At 49.5% G+C, this 25,223-nt stretch overlaps 1 protein-coding gene across 2 annotated transcripts in view; it reads left to right on the forward strand.

Annotated features, from left to right (window-relative positions):
* Nucleotides 1-348: 348 nt before the first annotated feature.
* Nucleotides 349-25,223, forward strand: part of PLA2G7 (phospholipase A2 group VII) — a 40,103-nt gene continuing 15,228 nt past the window's right edge. The window contains exons 1-3 of one of the 2 annotated variants that reach the window (XM_083178669.1): nucleotides 349-521; nucleotides 12,036-12,188; nucleotides 16,337-16,487. In XM_083178669.1, the coding sequence (XP_083034795.1) occupies nucleotides 12,090-12,188; nucleotides 16,337-16,487 (250 nt within the window). In that variant the 5' untranslated portion in view covers nucleotides 349-521; nucleotides 12,036-12,089. Of the gene's footprint in view, nucleotides 522-8,121; nucleotides 8,238-12,035; nucleotides 12,189-16,336; nucleotides 16,488-25,223 lie in introns of those variants that run through there. The other variant, XM_083178670.1, reaches the window with a different exon arrangement.

The raw sequence follows: 25,223 nt of genomic DNA on the forward strand, positions 1-25,223 counted from the left end.
GAAATCGGCCAATCGGCTAAAAAATCGTTCTTAACAGGCAGCCCCCCAGACAGCCACCAACTGAACTGCACACTACAAGCTCCGGAATGTCCGTTTTTTTTACCCATAGCCTGGAATTTGACCACTGGAAGAAACACAAAGCACGCAGATGATCACAGCGCTGTGTGTAACAGCAAAGTCTCAGTCTGTATCAGTATGTTTCTGGGGGAGCTGCACATTGGTGACGTCACTGCTGTCTGCCTGACACACTGATTATTGCAGTCCCTCCCCGGGCAGGGTGTGGGCAATGCATGCCCTGTCACTGAGTGATCAGGAGGATGGAAGGAGAAGAGGACGACACTGGGCTCAGCTCCTCCCCGTCTGCCATGCACAGTCATAAAGCAGGAAAGAAATGTGGTCACCTCCCCTAAAACACTGACAAAGCAAACACTGCCGGTCATAGTACTACTGAGTCAGGCTGAGGCTCTGTTCTGGGCACAGGAGGGAGAGGAACTGTCACTGGATGGGGAGCTCCAGCTGAGGTGAGTCTGTGTAGTGCCAATCTGGCTGGCATGCCTGGCACAGCACATATCTGCTACAGCTGGGCTGCCAGCCATCAGTGCATATGTGCTGCCACTCTGCCAGGAGGCATGGGGAAGAGTTATCAGGTGCAAACACACTTCCAGGAACTGAGGCTTTGGCAATGTCCGTTTCACACAGCATAGGGGGGTGATTTATCAAGTCTTGGAGAGAGATAAAGTGGAGAGGTTAAAATTCTGCAGCATGGCTCCCGATAGCAATATCCTCCATCGACCTGCATGTACAGGTGACGGAGGAGGGAGCGCGCATAGACATTGTGCGTACACACTGGTGATATTCAGATTTTGACCCATCGGAATCGGCACAATCGATGTTCGATGTTTGGAATTTTGTCAGCCAGTATTAGATGGGAAACTTTAAAGTGTAACTGGCTGAATCATTCAGCACTCATACATAACCGTGATGTCAGCGCCCAATGGAGAAACACTTGAATTGCTCCGTTGGGTGCCATCTAGTGGCTTCTGCGCAAAATACTTGAATAACCCCCGTGGAGGGGAGGAACAGATTTAGCCTTTTTATTATTTGTTGTTCTTTTTTTCCTGGAGCAATTACATTTTTGCTGCGAAAGGACGTGAATGCCGCGGGATCCCATATTTCTGCTCGCAAGTAGTAGGTTGCAGTCATTTTGCTCTGGTCATTTCCCCTGAAAATCATTCAGAAGTTTCTCACTGTTCGCTGCCATATTTCTGTAATTTTTCATCCCACTAATGGAATTTTCCTAGCAGAAACCATGCCTACTGAATCAGACTTGTCATTTATCCGGCATTCAGCTTCTGAAAGGGAATAAGTGTCAAATATCGGATGTTTTTGCACAATATGGGAACTTTCCCAGGAATACTTGCACCTGGATTCCTTAAAGGGGGCTATCAAACGTATGTTGCTTTCACATTGCAAAATGCCGGTTCGTACCGGGACTTTGAAACGGGTCAACCCTGGTGCGACCCATGCTGACGTCATCTGGAGGCGCGGCAAGGAGTCGGCGCATCATCAGGGGTGGGGGAGGAGGCGGCGCTTAGAGCTGGCACTGCTTCTTCCATATTGTGAATGGGAAACGGGTTGCTCTACCCGTTTAACCCGTTCACATCGCCAAGCAACACCGCAACGAACTGGTAAGGACCGGTTCGTTTTGCTGTACCATTTTTAGGAAACTGTAACCCCTTTCACATCTCACTTATTACCAGGTCAAACCAGCTTGTACCCGGTAATTAGTTGCTATGTGAAAGGGGTATATATGGCTTATGATTATCCTCCGGCAATCACTGCTTACTGTGTGAATTTCTTCTGTGCCTTTCAGCAATGTATTTATTTCATTGGTTGGTGTTACAACAAAGCTTGGGCAGTTATACACCGAGAGAAGCTTTGCAGTCTTCTCCTAGGGAACAGGAATGGTGCCTGGATTTAGGAGAACAGTGTTTGCCAGGCCGCAGACTCACTGGTGTGTTGTAATCCCCTTTAAGCTGTACTAAATTGTCCAATATGTTTAGTTTTACATACTTGTTATTATGTATGCCTTTTGTAGGAGGCTCTGATGCAGTGGGTTGCCATGGTAATATATTTGGGCCTAGTTTCCACTGAAAAGCCTCAGGATGATGCAAAAAAATTCTCCCACTGAACTCTTAACAGTAATCAGATCAATAATTCAATTTTGGGCTGGGTACTTGTGTACAATCACGGCTCCCATGATGTCCATCGTATAGGAAAAAATCGCATCGCATGCGATTCGATCGCATGTGATTTTTTAACAGAAATGCATCCAAATGCAATGAAATTAGTATCAAACATGTTCAATGGCCCCCAAATGTCATTTTTGAGGCTGTACCACCCCCGCTATCAACGCGAACCCGAAGCGCAGCGAGCACGACCTTTTCATACCCCCACTATCCACGTCGGCGTGGAGTCGAGAATAGAAAGTGTGGCAAGGTATACGCGTCCCCTCGCGGGCTTTACAGGTGTCCGCGTCCCCTCGCGGGGCACGCTGCGCTCGCCAATGGGAGCCGTGAAAGTACACAAGTACCTTGGGCTGTATAGACGGTGTAATGGTTAGCATTACTGTATACTTCCCAATGTCATGAAACGTGTGTGTCCTTGTGGGGCTACGCATCACTATCACCCCTAAACATTGCGCAAAGTAGGGACCTCTTTCTAAAGCCCCGTACACACGGGGGAGATATATTGCTCAGTTATATATTGCTAGCAATATATGGCTGAGCAATATATTGCTCAGTTTCTCCTTTTCATCAGCGACCAGAGATGGTCGCTGATGAAAGGGAACCTCTGCCGGCGGTGCCGCAGAGGTAATCAGCTTTCAAAGTGTAGGGACACTGAGCATAGCTCCGCCCCCTGACACCCGCAAAGCCCTGCCCCCGTGTCTTGATTGGCCCACAACACAATGGGTGACCATCGATATGTAAAAATATCGATGGTCATCCATTGCATAGTTTAGCACTATCGATGGCCTGTTGCAGAATTGCCATCGATGGCAACGATGGCCATCCCTAGAGCGCGCACCCGGCGATTTATCACTGGGACACACTCCCATCACTGGCAATATGGTCGCCTGCGACCATATTTCCAGTGATTTCAGCCCCTATCGCCCCCGTGTGTACACAGCTTAAGCAGACTAGTGAGATCGCTTAGAAAATGCCCTGAAATCACCCCGTGTGTAGGTCCCATTAGTTTGTACTGTATGTATCCTTGTGTTCCAGTCCTCGTATGTAGTTATGTACTCTGCTTATCATTGTACTGCTAGGTGTTGCTAGTGACACCCTATAAATCAAAGATGATAATTAGAGAAATGCTGGGTAAACAATAGAGGATATTAACTAGTGATCAGATTCTGAAGGGTCTGAACTATATTGTCTAATGTGTACACACTATGTCGCTGACAATAAGCGCTCCCGCAACATCCTGCGTCCACTGCCGATGGAAAAAAATCACTAGACTTCCGCAGCATGACTCCCTCTCACCCCATTCTCCCCCCCCCCCCCCCCCCCCCCCGCTAGGCGCTGCAATCATCGGCTTTAATGTGATGTGGATATAATTAGCAAGCCTCACTGAAATGTAACCTGAAATAGATCTCACTGCTTGTTACATAGTGTCTTTCCTAGTAGGGAACGCTGAGTAATGTTTCCAGGACGGAACCCTGAGCATCTGGTTATACAGGAACTCCTGAGGGGGTGACTGGTACTGTATGGCCAGGAGCAGAGTAGGGGGCACATAATTATACACGAGGTGAAGTGCTCGCCTTATGTGTCGTTAGTCTTTTCACTGTGTGAACATGATCGCTTGTATAAACAAAGCAACAATTGAATTGGTCCGCCGGGCTTCATCTAGCGGCAGATGACGTGAACAATTAAATAGCCCCCATAATGTCTGTGCAAATTGGTGTTCTGTCTGCTGTGGGGATGCGGTCATCTGGTCTACAGCATTATGGTCGACAGTCATTAGGTCGACATGGTTCTAGGTCGAAAGGTCATTAGTTCGACACGTCATTAGTTCGACATTGTCTAGGTTGACAGTCAAAAGGTCGACATGGAATGTTCCACTGTTTTTTTTAGCTGACATGTGCCGACAGGCGGTGTTTCATGCCCTACCATCCACTAGGGCGTGGTGGGAGAATAAAAAAGTGTGCCGAGCGTAGCGAGGGGATGCGGTGCACTGTAAACTGTGTCCATGTCAACTGTGGTGACATTCAGGTAAAAAAACTGTGAAAAACCCCATGTCGACCTTTTGACTGTTGACCTAGACAATGTCGAACTAATGACCTTTCGACCTACACCCATGTTGACCTTTTCACATGTCGACCTAATGACTGTCGACTATAATGCTGTAGACCAAATGATCCCAACCCCTGCTGTGTATGACGACCTACAACTGCCACGGTCATTCCGTTCTCTCACGTTCTCATAGCGTGTAATAGTGCCAAGGCTGTGCCAATCTCCCTGTGACTGGCACAGCGGTGCCACTATTAGTTTGATTTTTAACACCACCATATCCAAATGCCATTCAGAACTGAAGCAATAATTGTACAGGGTGGTTACATTTCGGGTATCAGTGATACCAATGAAGATGCCCCTGGCATTTAGCGTAACTTGCCCCTCCAGGGAGGTCCCATGTTGTCCCTGCTCTTGCCTGAGTCCTCCTCTGAGTTGCTGTCAGCCGTGTTCTTGCGTGGAATGCGCCATATTGTGTCTGGAACGCTTTGCTGTGGCCGAATATGCCCGTACTGGGTCCTAATTGCTGGCGTGCTTATAGCGGTTTGGTAAATACAGAGCTCGAGGACATAACCACGGCCTCCAGATGTGACCTCAAGTACTTCCAGTTTTTCTTTTAAGTGTCTGCTGTGTTCTGCGTTCTGCTGAGACATGGTGTCCAAGTGGCTAAAACCACTTCTGTCAGGGAATCGGTGCGACCACATTTTGATCAAAGGCCAAAGTAAAACATGGATGTAGTGTGGTTAGCAGTGCTGCCTCAGAGCGCATGGGCTTGTGTCTGATTATTTGTGTTTGTACTGTATGTTCTCGCCATGTTTGTAGAGGTTTTCTCTGGGTTCTCCAGTTTCCACCTGCTAAACCATATTGAAGTGGTTTACAGCCTGTCAACCTTTTGACTTTCGACCTTAATTGTGTCAACCTGCTGATGGCATCCCTTAGGGCTATTTCACACGCTCCGGCTCCTGCCGGACGGCGAGGAAGCCGTGCCGCACACAGCAGTTTACAATGGTGGGGATGGCCACAGCCCGGCAGCCGTCCCTTCCAGTGGTGGGATCCGGCTGCAACCGGGCGGCCAGGCCATGTGCATCCCGTGTGCGTCCCGTGTGAATGGACACATTTGTGTCCATTATTAACTACGGTGTGCGGCACGGCTTCCTGGCCGTGCGGGGCTTCACCGTCCGGCAGGAGCCGGAGCATGTGAAATAGTCCTTAGAGCAGAGATGGGGAACCTTTGGCCCCCCCAGTTGTTGTTGAACTACACATCCCAGCATACATTGCTACAGTTTTGCTATTTAGCCATGCTAAAACTGTTGCAGGGCATGCTGGGATGTGTAGTTCAAAAGGTGGAGGGCCGGAGGTTCCCCATCCCTGCCTTAGAGATACGAACAAAGGGGGACTTAAAATATCACATCATTGTGGCAATGCTGCGACATGGCAATGGCATTGAGCAACAGCCATGATAACATGATTGTGCAACACAAATGATGTCCTCAAGTCCCCAGCGTACACTTCAGTGGGGATGGGGAAGGTAGGGCGCCTCTGAGTCTGACCTACACTCCTGGGTATATATACCTGCTGTATAGGAGTAACACACAGGACAGCTACAATGTACTAAGTGCTGCGTGTCCTGCACTATATAAATCTAAATCATAATAAATATAATTATGTGCTATAAATCTATCCTGTGCTTTATTTTGGCTGGAAGATGAAGTATATTGCCACACATCCTGTATAGTGGGTGAAGGTGGGATGTGCATGCTGGGATAACACTAGTCGCATGCATTATTATACAACTGAGGTCTCTAGTGCATTATACTAGGCTGAGCTGTGCAGTGACAGCATTGCTGAGCGGTCTTCCTTTGCATGTTTCTTACGTCATATTTTATCAGGTATTACTGTGGTTTATCCTGTAGCTGCTGCAATGAGTGACACACAGGAAGTGTCCCCACTGTATCTCCCCTCACACACTTCCCCAGGGCAGGTCCTCCTCCGAGCCCTCAGCCCTCCGTCAGCAGGCTGCACAGTGCACAGTACAGTACAGGAGAGGAGACCCGTGTGCAGGAGAGGTAATACAGGCCGCCCTGGCCGCGGTTACCATGGTAACGTGTCACTGTAGTAGTACCCGGCCAGTTATACAGTGTACCAGCAGCTGCAGTGCTGACTGTCTGGGTGTATACAGCACAAGGCTGGGCTGGGGGTCTCTGTCCTCACTCAGCTGATGCCATGCATAATATCAATGACAATAATAACTCTTTCCTAGTCTCTTTTACTTCTGGCACTAGTTTACAAATCACCTGAAGTTCCGGTTAATATATAATCATTGAAATAATGGTCAATTCATTGATAACTGCATATATCCTGCTGGTATCGGTATTTAAAATGCTGGCATCCCCACCGCAAATAATACAGGTGGATGTAGTTTCTGTCTCTCTGTGTTGTGCTGGTGTGGATTAGCACGCAGGGGCCGAGGAGGGAGCGCACAGGGGCCAATGCTTCCCATGCTGTTTGCAGATGCAGCTGTTTCTGCTGTCGAGCTGTAGAATGTGTTTTTGTGTGAATGCACAAAAGGTCCCGCTCTTTATACATTGCCTGATTGTGTTGGGAATCTATAATGTTCTCTCTGGCAAAGCACATTTACATTTATTCAGCTCTCTAGCTTATGGTGATGTAGGTTTCCCCACTCGGATAGTTACAGGTGACGCGTCATTATTGCAAGATCTAATATTGCCTCAGTGTCAGTGTCATCCCTTTCTGACCATGGTAACCAGGTGCAACATCCGTGCAGCCAATTGTGTCACACTTCAGCAACCGGGCGCACTGTAACACCTTGGAAAGCACCCGCCCACTTCTTCTGATTGGTTTTAACCAGTTTGGTCTCTAGTGTCCACAGGCTGCATATTGGTACTAAAAGCACAATGAAGGGGGCCTACGCACAGTGCCATTTATTGGCATTTTCTGAGCGATTTCACTAGATCGCCCAGAAAATGCCCCTATATCGCTCCATGTGCAGCGGCCATAGTGATGCGTAGCCCCGACATTTATTTAACACTATTTTCCTCTAATATTATACTTTCTAGCATTTTTCACCCCTAACTTCTGCTTATTTCTAATTAACTCTCTAACACTTTAGTTTGCCCCTCATGTGCTGCCCTGGGGTGACTGGCTTTTTTTTTTAATATTGTGGCGTGTGCATCACACTGTGTGCGTTTTTCTTTTCTTTGTCCAACTAAAGTCCCAGCATTGATACATATGTGTATTCAGGGTGTGCATTCCAGGATACCCCCCCCCCCCCCATATATTTTGCTTGTGGCGACTGTCATGCTTTTTGTATAATAGTCTCCCTTTTCCTTCAGCCCTTATGACCAGTGTCAGTTTTTACCTATGGACCACAGGACTGGGGGGGGGGGTCTGAAAGAAAGGGAAAAACTCACGTCGACTTTTTGAGCGTTGACATAATGCTTGTGTTGACAGTGGTCAATCTAATGTATCTCGACCTTCCTAAGGTCAGCCTAGTGACTGGATCCCCCATGAGCGTGAACTGCGGGCACAGAGATCTCTGGACTTGGAGAACCTCTATATTCTAAATCTGGGGTAGCCAACCCTAGTCCTCGAGAGCTACCAACAGTGCATGTTTTGCAGGTCTCCTCACAGAATCACACGCGAGCTAATTAGCTCCATCTGTGTATCTTTTAAAATATGTCAGTGATTGAGTGCAGCAGCTAGGTTGTCTGGAAAATGTGAACTGTTGGTAGCTCTCGAGGGCTAGGGTTGGCTACCACTGCTCTAAATTATAAGCAATGTCTCCAGGTCACCCTGCCTTCCTGCATTCCAGGATCCGCTCCTGTCCGGGACCTGTGTGCGGACACCTATTGTATACTGATTGGGATGGCTCATGTCACACGGTTGGCGAGAGACGTGTTCAGTCTTACCCGAATCCAGCATTGGGTAAACGGTTTTATATATTGTCTCCACTACTAACATCTCTATGTAATGCAGCTTCATATACTAGTCAGTGCTCCCCCCCCCCCAATACAGCACCATTACCTGTACGCTACATGTAGGCTTTCTTTTTAAAGACCCCCTGAATCATGTTGATGTCCTAGAATACAAGACACTCCTATAATTCCTGTCCAGTCACCTGAATGGTGCTTGATCCTTAAGGTGCCCATACACTGAGGCGATTTGGTCCGATTTCGGTCAATTGCGACCAATCGGCCTGTTAAATCGGACCAAATCGTCCCTCCCTGACGTGCCGTCGGGTCCAATGCGCAGTCCCGTTCCTCCTGGCGGTGAGGCGGACGGGAAGCAGGGACGCATGCGATCCATCACAACGGATCGCATGCGTTTCTGCTGCCGGGAAGGTCCTGGCGGCTCGCTGGCTGTCAGGTGTCCGTACACTGCTGCGAGACATTGCAGGCAGTGTATGGGCACCTTTAGTAAATGCCGGGTACGTCTTCCTAGGGGCGGCATTCATAAGAAAAATGCTGACTGTCTCTTCAGAAATAGAAAAACAAATTCTGTAAGGAGATATCCATGCAGACCGCGCCAGGCTGCGGGATGTGTGTCTGTATCGGCAGTAATAGTCCTATTCTGACACTTGGATATTCATCATAGTGATCACCTTTCAAAAGGGTTACGGTCACTTGGTCTACAACCACCAGGTCGACAGGTTGACACAAGCATTAGGTCGATATGTGCAAGGTCAACAGTCAAAAGGTCGACATGGGGTTTTTCACTGTTTTTTGAGCCGACAAGCGGCATTTCACGCCCTGCCATCCACTAGGGCGTGGTGGTAGAATAAAATAGTGTGCCGAGCATAGCGAGCACGTACGGTGGACTTCAACCTTTGTCAATGTCAACATTCGGGTAAAAAAAACAGTGAAAAACTCCCATATCGTCCTTGTTGTTGTAGACCAAATGATACACACCCTTTCAAAACCAGTGAAGTTCCTCTTCCCTGCCTGGGGCATCTCTCTCTGTTGTGCTCCTAGAACAGTCTGACTTGTATCTAAGTGCTGACATACAGACAAGACTCTACTAGAACCCTCCAAGCAGAAAGCAACACCCCCTGCACCACAATAGTATTTCACCTTCCATCACCCAGATTTGCAGCCGAACGCCGGTATTTATTAACAGTTTCTTATATAGCGCACACATATTCCGTAGCGCTTTACACAGAATATTTCAACATTCACATCAGTTCCTGCCCCAGTGGAGCTTACAATCTATATTCCCTACCACAGGTACACGCACACACAGACATTCTAGGGTTAATTTGTTGGCAGCCAATTAACCTACCTGTATATTTTTGGATTGTGGGAACCAGAGTACCCGGAGTAAACCCACGCAAGCACGGGGAGAATATACAAACTCCGCACAGTTAGGGTCATGGTGGGAATGGAACCCATGACCTCAGTGCTGTGAGGCAACAATGCTAACCATTACACCATCTGTACTATCCGTACTGGGTATGCTGTCCAGATCCCCTCTATAATAAGAATCAGCTTGCAGAAGGCTGTCATAATGTTTTCTGTTGCTGTATTATGTGAGCGAGGGAATGGTGGTTTGCTAAGATCTGCTGTAGAAGAGAGAGGACGGGAGAGTAGATTACTATTACACTCGTCCTACAGACTGTCAGATCTGTTTAAAACAAATACATTTCTTATATAGCGCAGCAGATTCCGTTGTGTTTTACAATTGTAGACAGTGATAGAACAAACTGGGTAACAGGGATACATGGAGGAAGGAGGGCCCTGCTGCAAGCTTACAATCTATAGAAGTAGCGACTTCTAATGCTGAAACCCACTGTTGGCTATGTCTTATGTACTGTAAGCACACGTGTTTAATGTGGTCCTGGATAGGTGGTGGAACTCCTTTCCTCTGCCTCCTATCCCCCAGCTCCCATTTGTCAGAGCCAGGCCTGGTGCTAAGGAGTTCGGCACTTCCCTACAGCTATACATTTGTGCTTTACCTTTTTAAAGGAACAATGTATGTCAAATTGAATTTATGCCACACAGTAGCACAATCTTATTCTCATTACACCAAACATAGGTCCCCTTTCTAATTCACTCGGCCCCTGGCGTGTTCGCACAGGGGCCGATGTTTTAGCACTGCGCATGTGCATGTCGCTGCAGCGCTCGCGGGGGGGGGGGGGGGGGGGTGGGGTGCACCCAAGAAACCACTTGGTGTCCCCATGCGAATGCAGATGGCAGCTGCCTGCCAGGCAGCCCACGCTGTTCACGGACCGGACGCTGAAGGTCCCACTTAGATTTGGGAGCAGGAGAAAAGTCATTTGATGCAAACTGTGGTGGTGGTGGTGGGGGGCATTCGCACACTGGGCGGGCGGAGTTTGAAGCCAGAGAGAATCACCCCGATAGTTCTCTTAATTCATATTACACCACATATTAGTGCCTCTTATTCACATTACACTACACCAGGCTTTCCCAACCACGGTCCTCAAGGCACACCAACAGTGCAGGTTTTGAAGATATCCAGGCTTGAGCACAGGTGACTTAATTAGTACCTGAGTGATTCTGATTAAACCATCTGTGCTGAAGCCTGGATATCACTAAAACCTGCACTGTTGGTGTGCCTTGAGAACCGTGGTTGGGAAATCCTGCACTACACAGTAGTATCCCTCATATATGTTGCGCCATGCAGCAGTGCCCCTTATACCCAATGCTCACAGTAGTAGTGCCGCTTACACATAATGAACACAATAGTATTAGTGCCAGCTACACATAGTACCCACGGAAGAAGTGGCAATTACATATTCAACGCTCCAACTGCTCACCTGCATTGGAAATTTCCTAGGTCTTACCGCCCCCCGTTACCTTAGATAGCTGAAAAAAGGTCGGTATATTGATAGTGGCTGACATTCCAGGTACTTAAGCTGCTGTGGCATCACTGGTCCCACCCCTTTGTAAGGATCCGATAACTTTTACAGTATGGGTGAGATTTAATAGGATGAGAGATTCAGGAAGTGAGAGATTTGGTAAGAAATCTCCAGGTTTTTTTAAAGCGGCAATTATTTACACTGCAAAACTAGTTTGATTTTGCCATGTAAATGATTGCTGCTTTAAAAACTGGATATTTCTTACCAAATCTCTCACTTACTGAATCTCTCATCCTATTAAATCTCACCCTACATGTCTTCAGAGCAAACCATACTCTCACCATCCTAACATGGCAGCCTGCTGCAGAACAGTGACACCACACAATGGACATATTTAGTACCTTATATACACTGCTGTTCCTTCATGTATAACATTCAGCTTGCTACAATACAGCCTGCGCTATATATAGTCATGCCACATTGCGTCTCTGCTTTTATATGTTTTACTGTATTTTACATACAACCGCAACTAATACAGCGAATGTGATCAATTGTTTTTGACCATACATAATGCTCTCTATAACCATATGAAAGGTCTTGGTCTGTAATTCTGGTGTTGTAATTGGTTGCTGCATTTCTGAGTTGTGTGGCAAATAGTCTGCATGCATCACCATTGTGCTCTGGAAAATGTCAGTTAGCGAACTTCCCTGTGCGCCTGCTGGGTGACTTGGAACCTGTGACCTGCTAATTCAGCGGGGGGCGGTGTCTCAGTTGCTCGGCAAGCTGCAATGTTCACAGCTTACCAAGAAAACCTGAATCGGGCCCTGGGTGCAGACTCCCCTAGTATGTGACAGGATTACATCGGTGATATTCCCCTTGACAACAACCACCACCCATTTATCTTTCAGGCCCAGAAGAAGTCTCCTGTCAGCCGGCGGGTGAGGTTTAACCTGTCACAGAACATGGGAAGTTACAGCAGTGTCCATTTCTGCGGTATACCCCAGGGGAAAGGACCCCATTCTGTGGGCTGCTGTGATCTGATGAGTGGACGAACCATTCAGGTATCTGATCTAACCAGGACTTTATTATATACGAGCAGCAGAACACGAGGACATGCACTGACACTGGGGGGGGAGAGAGGTACAGGTGGGAGACATTCTTCACAGGAAGAGGAGCAGCAGAACACGAGAACATGCACTGACACTGGGGGGGAGAGAGGTACAGGTGGGAGACATTCTTCTCAGGAAGAGGAGCAGCAGAACACTAGGACATGCACTGACACTGGGGGGGAGAGAGGTACAGGTGGGAGACATTCTTCTCAGGAAGAGGAGCAGCAGAACACTAGGACATGCACTGACACTGGGGGGGAGAGAGGTACAAGGAGACATTCTTCTCAGGAAGAGGAGCAGCAGAACACTAGGACATGCACTGACACTGGGGGGAGAGAGGTACAGGTGGGAGACATTCTTCACAGGGGCCCTTATTCTGATCGGTGCGGCCGGATCCGAATATGCGGCCAGCACCGTGCGTCCTAAACCCCGCTGTCCATACGGATGGCCAACTCCGTCCGTACGCGGTAAGAAGCTGTCCGAACGGACCGCACGTGTATTTCTCATGAATACACCTCCTCCATCTCAGGGAACCTCCCCCATCATTCGATGGACGCAGAACTTCGAATGCAGGGCCGAGTGGTCCGCCAGCTCCCGCAACCTCAGACCACACTGGCATTTCTCTGTGCAAAAGCAGGGATCTGGGCGGGCAGCTGACATCCGGCAATGTCATATGTCCGCCCCCCACACGTGCGTCACGGCTGCATTACCATACGTACGCCCAGCGTTTTCATGGGAACGCCCATGAAACGCGGGGTGTAAACATATGGTAATGAGCCAAACATCCCTTCACACCCCTCTCCACCCCCTGTTCGTAGTGTACACATTTCATGCGGAATGTGGCCTTGCGTCCGGCTCGCACATGCGCAGAGACGCCTCTGCACATGCGCAGACACAAAACATCGGCGGCACGAACGCACGCGGATATTACCGCACCAACCAGAATAAGAGCCAGGAAGAGGAGCAACAGAACACGACACTGACACTAGAGAAAGGAAGATTCAGGGGTAATCTGAGGAAGAATTACTTCACAGAAAGAGTAGTAGATAAGTGGAATATCCTCCCATCAGAGGTGGTAGAGGTAAATACAGTAGCACAATTTAAACATGCTTGGGATAGGCATATTGATATCCTTACAAAAAAATACGGATCAAATATGGTTTGAGGTAACATGTTTAAAATAGGGGCAGACTAGATGGGCCAAGTGGTTCTTATCTGCTGTCACATTCTATGTTTCTATGTAATATTTCCTTATGTGTATCAGCTGTGTATTATTAACGCTATATAGAGCAAAATTTGTGACCGGCCTCATAAAACTGTTTTGCTACTGGTGGTGTGCTGGAGTCCCTAGTATTCAGCTGTGGGGCAGGAAGGGCTGTAGGGGGATAAGGTGCTTCGGTCCCAGCTCCCCCCGAACATAAGTATCCACGCCATAGCTGCCTACCCTCCTGCATTCTGTAGGAGACTCCCTGACATAGCTGCAATCTCCCTCATAAGTCTACCAATCTCCCTCATTACACCTAGCCCACATTACACTGGTACATCATAGCTACCTCCCCTCCTGCATTTTGCAGGAGACTCCCTGACATAGCAGCAATCTCCCTCTCTCCCTCATTAGTCTAGCAATCTCCCTCATGTCACCCAGCCCACATTGCGCTGTTACATTTTTTTAGTAAAAAAGGAATGAGAGATAGATAAATTTACATTGAATCATCAGCACCATTTCCCAGCACGTTACCAAGTATAGTAGCTCTTACTAACTGCTCTGGGGCTCATCTACATTTGGATCTAAGTCATTTTAAAGATTCCTCTCAGATGTAGCAGTACACACCCACGCTTCTAGGTGCCACGTTCACAATCTCTTTTCACAATCTCTCCATATATGGAACTAGACACACCCTTTGGGTGGAGCATGACACACCTCCTCAATGGGGCGCTGTGCCAAATTCTATTACCAACTATAATCTCCCTGAAACTAGTTTTCAAAAGTAGGCAAGTATGATCCACGCTATTATGACTTTGGATTGATGTCTATTGCACTGTTCTTGTAGAAAAGTTTTTAAAGCATTCAAATGGTGGTGTTCTGGTTCTTGTGTCCTAACCTGCAAATGGATTGGATATGCCGTGTGTGTGTGTGTGTGTATATTACATACACAGCCTGGAAGTGTGCATCGTGTCTCTGTGATGTCACTGGCCCAGGTTTACAATGTCACGAGTATGGACACAGCCAATAGAATGACTGTCTGCTGTGGCCACACATTAGGACTTTCATATTGGATTTGAAGATTGATTTTATGATTATAAAACCACTCACCATGGTGCATAATATTATTATTTAAACTTGTTGACAATTGCTGTGAATGGATATGTGTCACATCACTGTGGACAATGAATGATTTCATGGCTATATACATACCTCAGAAGCTACGTCGCAGATGACTGCACATGCAGTAAAACCGTACCTACCCGGGTGGGCCCTGGCATTGTGACACTGGACTTGTATAACCACTGATACTGTCCCACTAGCGGTATCTTGGAAGCAGGTCTCTGGGAGTAGCACAGGGAAGCTCATACCCAGCTCTATGCATCCTCACATAGGAGAAGCAGACCGTTTCATATATAGTAGGTCACCCAAGCTGTAAGCTCCTACACCATAGACAGGTCTTGCCCAGGAGTTAAAAGGTAATAGGTCCCATGCATTAGGCCTGTCAAATGACTGACCGGCTGCTGATTGGCTGAGAGCTCTCTCAGCCAATTAGCGGCCAGCCAGTTTTTTGCCAGGTTGTTTTAAAAAAAAAAAAAAAAAAAATCTGCTGCCAGGACCTATGGAGTTGGACCCAATATACTGCTGGTGCAAAATGATGCTGATGGGTGTGATCCGATAGATCCTAGGTGCAGGAGGTTCAGTCTCTAGGGTCCGACCCGAAGCGCACAGGACCGTGCACTGGGTTGGATGGGATGTCAAATAAATGTGATTTGGTCAGACTCGCAGTCGGGTCAAATCACAGTAGTTTATGGGGGCCTTAGCTCCACCTTCATCCAGATACTTAAAGGTAAATTTACTAAGATGGGAGTTCTGTTGAAGATGGGATGTTGCCCATAGCAACCAATCAGATTCTATCTATTACCTTCTAGAAGGTGCTAAATAAGAAGCAGAAACTGGTTGGGCAACGTCCCATATTCCATAGAACTCATCTTAGTAAATTTACCCCATAGGGGTCTATTCACTAAGGCATGTAGAGAGAGAAAGTGGACGGAGATACAGTACCAGCCCATCAGCTCCTAACTGCCATGCTACAGGCTGTGTTTGAAATATAATGGCTAGGAGCTGGTTGGCTGTGAACTTCTAATTAACACACCTGGGAAGTTCCGGGGGGGAGAGGCGATGACAACAGATGTCCTCTTTTACGCTCCGCCCAAAATCATGGAATATTAGGTGGAAGTCGTTCTGAGGCAGTGGCCCATCTGTGGCTTAATTCTAATGTGAAACATGCCACTTTTATATTGTGTGACTAGGCTTGTATTGGGGATAAAGCTGCGTCTGCTACATTGTAGCTCTGTGTACAGACTCAGAGACTCAGTCGCACACATACATTTTAGCATGCTGTGTACAGACTCAGAGACTCAGTCGCACGCATTGAAGTGTTATATATCACATTACTCAGCACAGTCTCCTGGTGCATCATGGTCACGTTGCATTGTGACTAAAAACATTTTTAGCAAAGAAGACTGGCAATGCTAGAATCTCACGCGACCTAGCAACAGATCATCTGCGTAAAAATCACCCATCAGAGTACTCAGTATGGCCGTCGTTTTCATGCTGCTGTGGCTAGTGATGCTGCGTCCAAGGTCACGGCCACTGGTCTCTGCCTGCCCAGAAAACACCTATTCCCCATACCCAAACAGCCGCAGCATACAAATAATGCTGCAGTACAGTGAGCACTGTCACAGAAACAGATCCGCACACGTCTAGTAGAGATCCTACACGTATGTAACATGTGATGTAGCATTTGGCTCTGAAGTATCTTGTATCTTCCCCGCCACTCTGCAATAACTCAGGCGTATCGCACAGTACGAAGTGTCTGTTCTGTCTACTACAGGGCACGTTCTTGCGGCTGTTTTACCCGTGCGTAGACAGCGATGGGTATGAGGATGCGACGTGGATCCCCCGGAGAGAGTATTACCTGGGTCTCGCAGACACGCTGAAGCTGAACCGATCTGTTGTTGATTTCATTTTTCGGAATTATTTTGGTAAGTGACAGAATTAGCCTGTGTTACTCATTGTGTAACTATGCAGAACAGAACACCTTGTGTGTATTTGTTTGGTGACCTGAAACCACACTGCACCTAGGGGCGGATGTAATAAGCCTGGTGAAGTGATAAAGCGGTGGCTGATAACGCACCAGCCAATCAGCTGTGTTTGAAAAATGACGGTTGGTCCATTATCACCTTCCACTTTATCACTTCTCCGGCTCAATATATCTGCCCTATAGTGTATAATGTTCCGGTTATAAATGACTAGATCATGTGATATCCTGTTGCTATCGGCAAGTGTCTTTTGCAACAACTTATGTTTAGTTCTATTTCTATAAAATGACTATAATGAGTTAGATACTGTATGTGTTTTATTGGATCACTAGATATAGTGTTTACCATTTGTGTAACGTAATATAGGAGTAGAATATTCTGTTCAACAAATTCTCGTTGCAATATTTTCTGTATTGTCTACAAATTGTTCATTGTAATGGTCACGGATTACACCAGTGGGTTAGTTCTATGACCAGTCTAGTCTGTAGCTGCTACTTTCCCATAGACCAGTGGTTCTCAACCTCAGTCTTCAAGACCCCCACACAGTTCATGTTTTCTAGGTCACCCAGCAGGTGCACTCATTACTTACTGACACATATGAAAAGATCCACAGGTGGAGCTAATTATTTCACTTGTGATTGGGTGTGGAGACGTGCACTGTGTGGGGGTCCTGAGGACTGAGTTTGAGAACCACTGCCATAGACCTTTATGCTGTTGCCCAGTTATCCCCTGGTCATGTGTTAAGGTTCTTAGGCACTGAGCAATGTGGATGTAACTAGCAACCAATAACAGAACATAGAGGGCAGGTAGGACAGGTCAGGGCAGGCATGGAAGAATGGGGGGAAAAGGGCAGGGCAGGCAACGAGGAATAAAGAAAGGTCAGGCAGGCAGGCACGGAGGAATAAAGAAAGGTCAGGCAGGCACGGAGGAATAAAGAAAGGTCAGGCAGGCAGGCACGGAGGAATAAAGAAAGGTCAGGCAGGCAGGCACGGAGGAATAAAGAAAGGTCAGGCAGGCAGGCACGGAGGAATAAAGAAAGGTCAGGCAGGCACGGAGGAATGGTGAAAAATGGCGGGGCAGGCACTGAGGAATAGGGGGAAAGGGGCAGGCACTGAGGAATAGGGGGAAAGGGGCAGGCACTGAGGAATAGGGGGAAAGGGGCAGGCACTGAGGAATGGGGGAAAAGGGCAGGCACTGAGGAATGGGGGGAAAGGGCAGGCACTGAGGAATGGGGGGAAAGGGCAGGCACTGAGGAATGGGGGGAAAGGGCAGGCACTGAGGAATGGGGGGAAAGGGCAGGCAGGCACTGAGGAATGGGGGGAAAGGGCGGGCAGGCACTGAGGAATGGGGGGAAAGGGCAGGCAGGCACTGAGGAATGGGGGGAAAGGGCAGGCAGGCACTGAGGAATGGGGGGAAAGGGCAGGCAGGCACTGAGGAATGGGGGGAAAGGGCAGGCAGGCACTGAGGAATGGGGGGAAAGGGCAGGCAGGCACTGAGGAATGGGGGGAAAGGGCAGGCAGGCACTGAGGAATGGGGGGAAAGGGCAGGCAGGCACTGAGGAATGGGGGGAAAGGGCAGGCAGGCACTGAGGAATGGGGGGAAAGGGCAGGCAGGCACTGAGGAATGGGGGGAAAGGGCAGGCAGGCACTGAGGAATGGGGGGAAAGGGCAGGCAGGCACTGAGGAATGGGGGGAAAGGGCAGGCAGGCACTGAGGAATGGGGGGAAAGGGCAGGCAGGCACTGAGGAATGGGGGGAAAGGGCAGGCAGGCACTGAGGAATGGGGGGGGGAGGGCAGGGCAGGCACTGAGGAATGGGGGGGGGAGGGCAGGGCAGGCACTGAGGAATGGGGGAAAATGGCAAGGCACTGAGGAATGGGGGAAAATGGCAAGGCAGGCACTGAGGTATGGGGGAAAGGGCAGGGCAGGCACTGAGGTATGGGGGGAAAGGGCAGGGCAGGCACTGAGGTATGGGGGGAAAGGGCAGGGCAGGCACTGAGGAATGGGGGAAAGGGCAGGGCAGGCACTGAGGAATGGGGGGAAAGGGCAGGGCAGGCACTGAGGAATGGGGGGAAAGGGCAGGGCAGGCACTGAGGAATGGGGGGCAGGGCAGGCACTGAAGAATGGGGGGAAAATGGCAGGGCAGGCACTGAGGAATGGGGGAAAGGTCAGGTCAGGTCAGGCACTGAGGAATGGGGGAAAGGTCAGTTCAGGCTATGAATCTCTTATATATTTAGCCAGATCTGTCACTGATCCCCTGTGTATATAACCCAGCAAGATACACAAACCCGCCCCCCTAGGGAAAAGACCAGTGTTCTACACGCCCCACCCCCTTGACATCACCTCCCCCCGCCCAGCCAGAGCTACAGTACTGTCCTCCATTACTCCAAAGCCACCATCCACCATTACTCCCGGACCCCCCCTCCCGTGATTCGGGGCCCCCGCGTCCCCTCCCGTGATTCGTGGCACCCCCTCGGGACCCCGCAATTCGCGGCACCTCCCGCGATTCGCGGCACCTCCCGCGATTCGCCGCCCCCCCTCCCGTGATTTACACACACCACCCCCAAGCGCGATTTGCAGACCTCCGCCCCCCTCCCGCGATTCGCGGCCCCCCTCCCGCGATTTGGGGACCCCCACGGCACCTCCTGCGCGACCCCCCTACGCGATTCACATCCCACCCTCCCGTGATTTGCGACCCCCCCTTCCCGCGATTCATGACACACACCCTCCCGCTATTCGCGGGCCCCCGCGCCCCCCCTCCCTTGATTCACGGACAGTCAGATATAATGGATGACCATCGATAGCTGCAACAATCGATGGTTATCCAAGTAATATGTTACTACTATCGATGGCAGGGTGCAAAATTACCATCAATGCCAACCATCGATGGCGTCTGCACCAATGCCTATCCCTACTCTGCAACAGCCAAAAACCTTTACTACCCCTCATGCCCACACACCTCTATCACTGCTCTGCCTCCTGTTCTCCTGCCCCGTAACTTCCGCCAGTGGGGACCCGCTCACCCTGTGTTGCCCACATTCCCCTATCATGCTTTACCACCCAGCCTCCTACTCTCATGCACCCTAACTCCCACCCAGTAGGAGGAGACACTGACTCAGGGGCACTGTTCTGCAGTGACGTGCGGTGAGGTTCGTGTTAGGTGTTTTGGAGACAGCAGGGGGGACGCAGGGACAGTGAGAGCGGGGGGGATGCAGGGACAGTGACAGTGGGGTGGGTGCAGAGAAACTGAGAGCTGGGGGTGGGGACAGTGACAGCAGGGGTCACTGGGACAGTGACGAGGGGATGCGGGGACAGTGACAGTGGCTCGACGCGGGGACAGAAACAGAAGTGGATGTGGGAGAGGGTTGAAGCACTATTTTCTTTTGAAGCTCACCAGGGCTCCAGTGGCAGGAGAGCCGGGGCACCCGGCGGAGTGGATACAGCTGAACCGGCACAGCATGAAGAGAGCCAGTCTGGGCTGCTGCGGCGGGAGGAGGGATGGGAGCTGGGCCTTCCGGCAGGTCCGATGACAGTAAGACAGCCGGCGCAGCATGAAGTGCACACTCCGAATGCAACAGCCGCTGCTTCAGGGGATCAGAGCAGCCCGGGAGCTTACACACAACTAGGTGTTTCATCGCGCCCTACGAGCGCTCTTCACACCGTCGTAAGGGGCTGCGCCCCATTAAAATTATACATATATTTTAATGTGAATTATGTTTGTTATTTGTGGATGAATGTGTTTAATTTTGGGTGGGGCGGATGGTGTTGGCGGTGACCCTGTCCAGCGTTATACACACACTCTCAGGATGATTGACACATGTAGCCAAATATATGAGATGCCTCCTGACTTCAAGATATGTGCGAACACAGCACACCTATGACCCCAATCAGCAGCATTTTAACGCTCCTAACATGTGCCCCCCCTTCTCCGCTGCACGGGATGAGCAAGAGCTGGACAGCATCCACACTAATCTCCGCTGGCCTCCTACGCGCTGCTGCGTCCCACAGCACGACACAAGGTGAGCAGGAGCCGGACAGCCAACACACTAATACCCGCTGGTCTCCTCCACGCTGCCACATCCCAGAGCATAGGCTCTGCCAACCTGCACCAGCGGCAACATTGCTTTCTCTCCCCAGGCTGCTGGAGCTCACGCTCCACTGGAAGCACCTTCCCTATACCCCTGGTCCTATCACATCTGTCTCAGTGATGTGGGCTGACGTCCCTGTCACTGAGGCAGATGTGCAGGTGCCGCTTCCCCATTATTTCCTCTGACTCCGCCATGGCAGCCCTCATGAATGGGTTTCTCCCTGCTGGGTAGTGCTTTGGAAAGGAAAAAAAGACCTCTGGCCCCTATAAGAAGGCTCCTCCTCCGTCCACCAGTGTCTTTTTTTCCTTTCCGGGTAGTGCATGCATGTGGACACCAGCTCACCTGGATGGAAGACTGTCACTCCCTGCAGCTGCCTTGGCTTCATGCAGCGGAGAGAGAGAGCATAAGCTCCTTGATGCCGAATGCGGGCCCCATGGGGTAGCTGTACGGCGGCGCCCAGGGGAGAGAACTACTGAGCCAGGCATGCGGTTGCTGGCGCACGCTCCCCTGCCCTAGCTCTGTGCTAAGGGCGGGCGCCGAGTAGTGCGCGTAACGTGTACTCAGAGGGAGCGCGTCATAGGGCGCGACTTCCGGTACGCGTCATATCTTAGCGGCGGTTGTCAGTGTCACGCTGATCTGAGGTCTGGGAGCTTAGCGTCGGAGCGCTGGCTGTTAGAGGACTGCCGGGCGTGTAAGGACGGGACGTCGCTTAGGTGAGTTAGTGCGGGCTGTGTTGTCCATATTTGTGGAGGCGGTCTGAGCTTAACGGTAACTCATTTAGACGTGATGTGTTGTTATAGAGAGGCGCACTACTCCTTATGGAAGAAGACAGGCAGTCTGGTTCAAAGACAGGGTGAGCAGGTGTGGTAAAGGGTGTCCACATAATGTTGGTGTTGTGAGTAGTTGTAGTGACTGGTTGATTTCATTTTAGGTCTGAGTCTAGCAAAGATAAAGGGAAAAGCAAGCAGAAGAAATTGGTGCACATTAAATGTACAACATGTGATAAAACGCTGCCGGACAAGCATGTTGGAGCTGTATGTGAAGGCTGTAAGGCAGCTCAGCTGTTTCCCCCGGCTCAAATGGCGAGCTTAGTACAGATGCTGAAAACAGCCCTTGCTGATACGTTTGCACCTAAAGAGGATACGGGCAAAGCACCCATCAAGCGGAAGAGCTATGTCCTTAATGAGGATACAGAGGACGCAGCGGGCCAGTCGGCCGGTCCTAGTGTGCTTGGATGTGACTTAGACGAGGAGGAAGAGGATGACCCAGGTCAGGATAGGTCGGACGCAGATTTTAATGCCGACATGGTCGACAACCTTCTGGTCCGGATTTATAAGTCATTAAATATTGAGGACAAGCAGGAGGATGTGAGCTTGCAGGAGATGCTTTTTAAAGATAAGAAGCAGAAAACTAAAACATTTCCCCTGTCTCAAACTCTGAAGGACATAATAACGGAGGAATGGAAACAGCCAGATAAAAGGGTGGCTATCCCGGGGAAAGTTAACAAGATGTATCCCTTTGACAAGGCACAGGTACTCTCATGGGAAGAAGCTCCTAAAATAGATGCGGCGGTGGCAAGGCTGTCGAAGAAGACGACACTGCCACTAGAAGAGGCCAACGCCTTTAAAGATCCGATGGATCGTAAGATCGAGCTGGGTCTAAGGAAACAACATTTAATTTCGGGGGCTTCCCTGAAAGCAGCGTCAGCAATGGCCGTGACATCCAGAATAGTAAGAGGCTGGTGTCAGCAACTAGAGGGAGATATTCTGGATGACCTGGCAAGTTCGGAACTGTTGAAGGTGGTACAGGATGTACAGCTGGCAGTAGAATTTATTTGTGAGGCATCTATGGATGCGGTAAGGCTGTCGGCCAGAGCAGGGGCGGCGACAGCCGCGACAAGAAGGGCGCTATGGTTAAAACCATGGGCGGCGGACGTTCAGTCCAAAAATAAACTCCTGTCCATGCCATTCCAAGGGGACTATTTGTTTGGCAAACAATTAGACGAGCTTGTGGCTAAGATATCTGGAGGGAAGTCGGTTTGGCTCCCTCAAGATAAAGGAGGCAGGAGAGTTCCTCCAGCCAAGTTCGGCAGATTTCAGCCCCAGGACTACAGAGAGTCACGGGCATATAGACCAGGAAGACCCTATAGAAGGGGATCCTGGGTCTCAAGGGGCAATTTTCGTGCCCAAAGAAATAGAGACAAATTCTCCTCCAAAAAGGAGGCACAGTGACGTCAGGTCACTAACGGTAGGGGCCAGGCTGCTGAAATTTGCAAGCGTCTGGTCCGGGACCACTGGAGACAAGTGGGTCCAAGAGGTAGTATCCTCCGGGTACAAGGTGGAGTTCAACAAAGTCCCCGGAGAGTTTTTTGTTCAATCTCCAATTCCCAAGAACAGGGAGGAGAGGAAGGCCTTACTAGCAAGTTTGCAAGAGATGCTGGAACAGGAAGTAATCAGCGTTGTGCCAGAAGGCCAGGAATTTCGGGGATGGTTTTCCCGTTTCTTTTTAGTAAAAAAGGCAACAGGGGGATTTCGTACCATACTAGATCTGAGACGACTCAATCAGTTCATAGAGGTAAAATCCTTAAAAATGGACAGTATCAAGTCAGTGATTCTAGACTTAAGTCAAAAGGACTTCATGGCGTCAATAGATCTCAGAGACGCGTATTTGCACGTCCCAATTTGCAAAAGCCATCGGAAATATCTGAGGTTCAGGCTGATGGGCAAGAGTTATCAGTTCAACGCCCTACCATTCGGACTGGCTACATCCCCGAGAACATTTTCCAAAGTGCTGGTCGTGTTGGTAGCCGCACTGAGACAGAGCGGGATAAGGTTATTCCCTTACCTCGACGACATCCTAATAGTCGCAGACTCCGAGGAGAAGGCCCAAGAACACACAGACAGGGTTGTGCAGTACCTGTTGGAACACGGATGGCTAGTAAATTACAAAAAAAGTCAGCTGATTCCTACTCAAGAAATAACATACCTAGGGGTAGTAATCAATACAAAGGAGCAAAAGATTTCCTTAACAGAGGTCAGAAGAAAAAAGCTAATTCACCAAGTAAAAAACCTGAAAAGAAGACGTGTAGCATCCTCAAGAGACTGCATGGAGGTGCTAGGCCTTATGGCATCAGCAATAGAGGTGGTTCCTTGGGCAAGGTTCCATTCAAGGAAGCTACAGAACTGTTTTCTCCTACAGTGGAACAAGAACTCAAGGGATCTGTCCCAAAGGATAATCCTGTCTACAAAGGCCAAACAAGACTTAGACTGGTGGGCAGCAGAAAACAGGCTGACAGCAGGAAGATACTTCGGCGCAAAGCCACAGATGACACTGACCACGGACGCAAGCGAAACAGGCTGGGGAGCAACCTGCAATTATCAGGTGGCCCAAGGAAAGTGGCAACAAGACTGGAAGGAAGCTCACTCCAACCTGCGGGAAATGGAGGCAGTGGTCAGAGCCTGCAGATGGTTCCAAAACCAACTACAAGGGACAGAACTAATCGTGAGGACCGACAACCAGGCGGTGGTGGCCTATGTGAATCGGCAGGGAGGTACACGAAGCAGAGCATTGATGGAGGTGGCCGACAAGCTGTTCGAGTGGGCAGAGGCCCGGGTTCTAAGCATCACGGCAGTTTACCTAGCAGGGAAAGAAAATGTGGTAGCAGACCAATTAAGCAGAATAGAATGCCTGCCAGGAGAATGGGGTCTCAACCAAAAGATATTCGAGAGTCTGGTGCAAAGATGGGGACGTCCTCAAGTAGACCTTATGGCAACAGCAAGAAACAAGAAAGTACCCAGATTTTTTGCCAGGTTCTGGGAGCCGCTGGCAGAACAAGTAGACGCCCTGTCAGTGCCCTGGGACATAGAGAGGGCTTATGTCTTTCCCCCAATACCAATGATTCAGAAGCTACTGAGGAAACTGCAGAGAGAGAAGATCGAGGTAGTAACAATCTTGCCATATTGGCCTCGCAGAGCGTGGTTCAACACAGTTCAGAAATTGGCAATAGACGATCCGTGGAGACTACCTTCAACCAAGGACCTACTAGTACAAGGGGAGGTACGCAAGGAGCAGCCGGAATCGTGGAAACTGACGGCTTGGTTGCTGAAATCGGAAGTCTGAAGGCAAAGGGGTTCAGTGAAGGTGTAGTGGAGACCTTGCTAAAGGCGAGAAAGCCGGTAACCATGAAGATATACTATAGAGTTTGGAAGAAGTATGCGTGTTGGGCGAGGGAGAATAGGAAGAACCCTCGTAGTGTGGCCACCATACTCTCCTTCCTACAAGAAGGGCTGCAAATGAACCTCTCCCCAAGTACTCTGAAAGTGCAGATCTCAGCTATATCATGTATCCTGGACTGGGACATAGCCAAGAACAGATACGTACAGAGATTCATGCAGGCAGTAAAGAGGATCAAGCCAAGGGTAAGAAGCCCAATACCCTCGTGGGATTTAAACCTGGTGCTAGGGGTACTAACAGAATCTCCGTTTGAGCCATTACAGGAAGTGGCCTTGAAGTTTCTGTCATGGAAAGTATTATTTCTAGTGGCCATGACCTCGGCTCGCAGAGTATCAGAACTCCAAGCACTGTGGATTAAAGA

Source organism: Crinia signifera, chromosome 3 (assembly GCF_055691185.1).
Source record: "Crinia signifera chromosome 3, ASM5569118v1, whole genome shotgun sequence".
Taxonomy (NCBI): domain Eukaryota; kingdom Metazoa; phylum Chordata; class Amphibia; order Anura; family Myobatrachidae; genus Crinia; species Crinia signifera.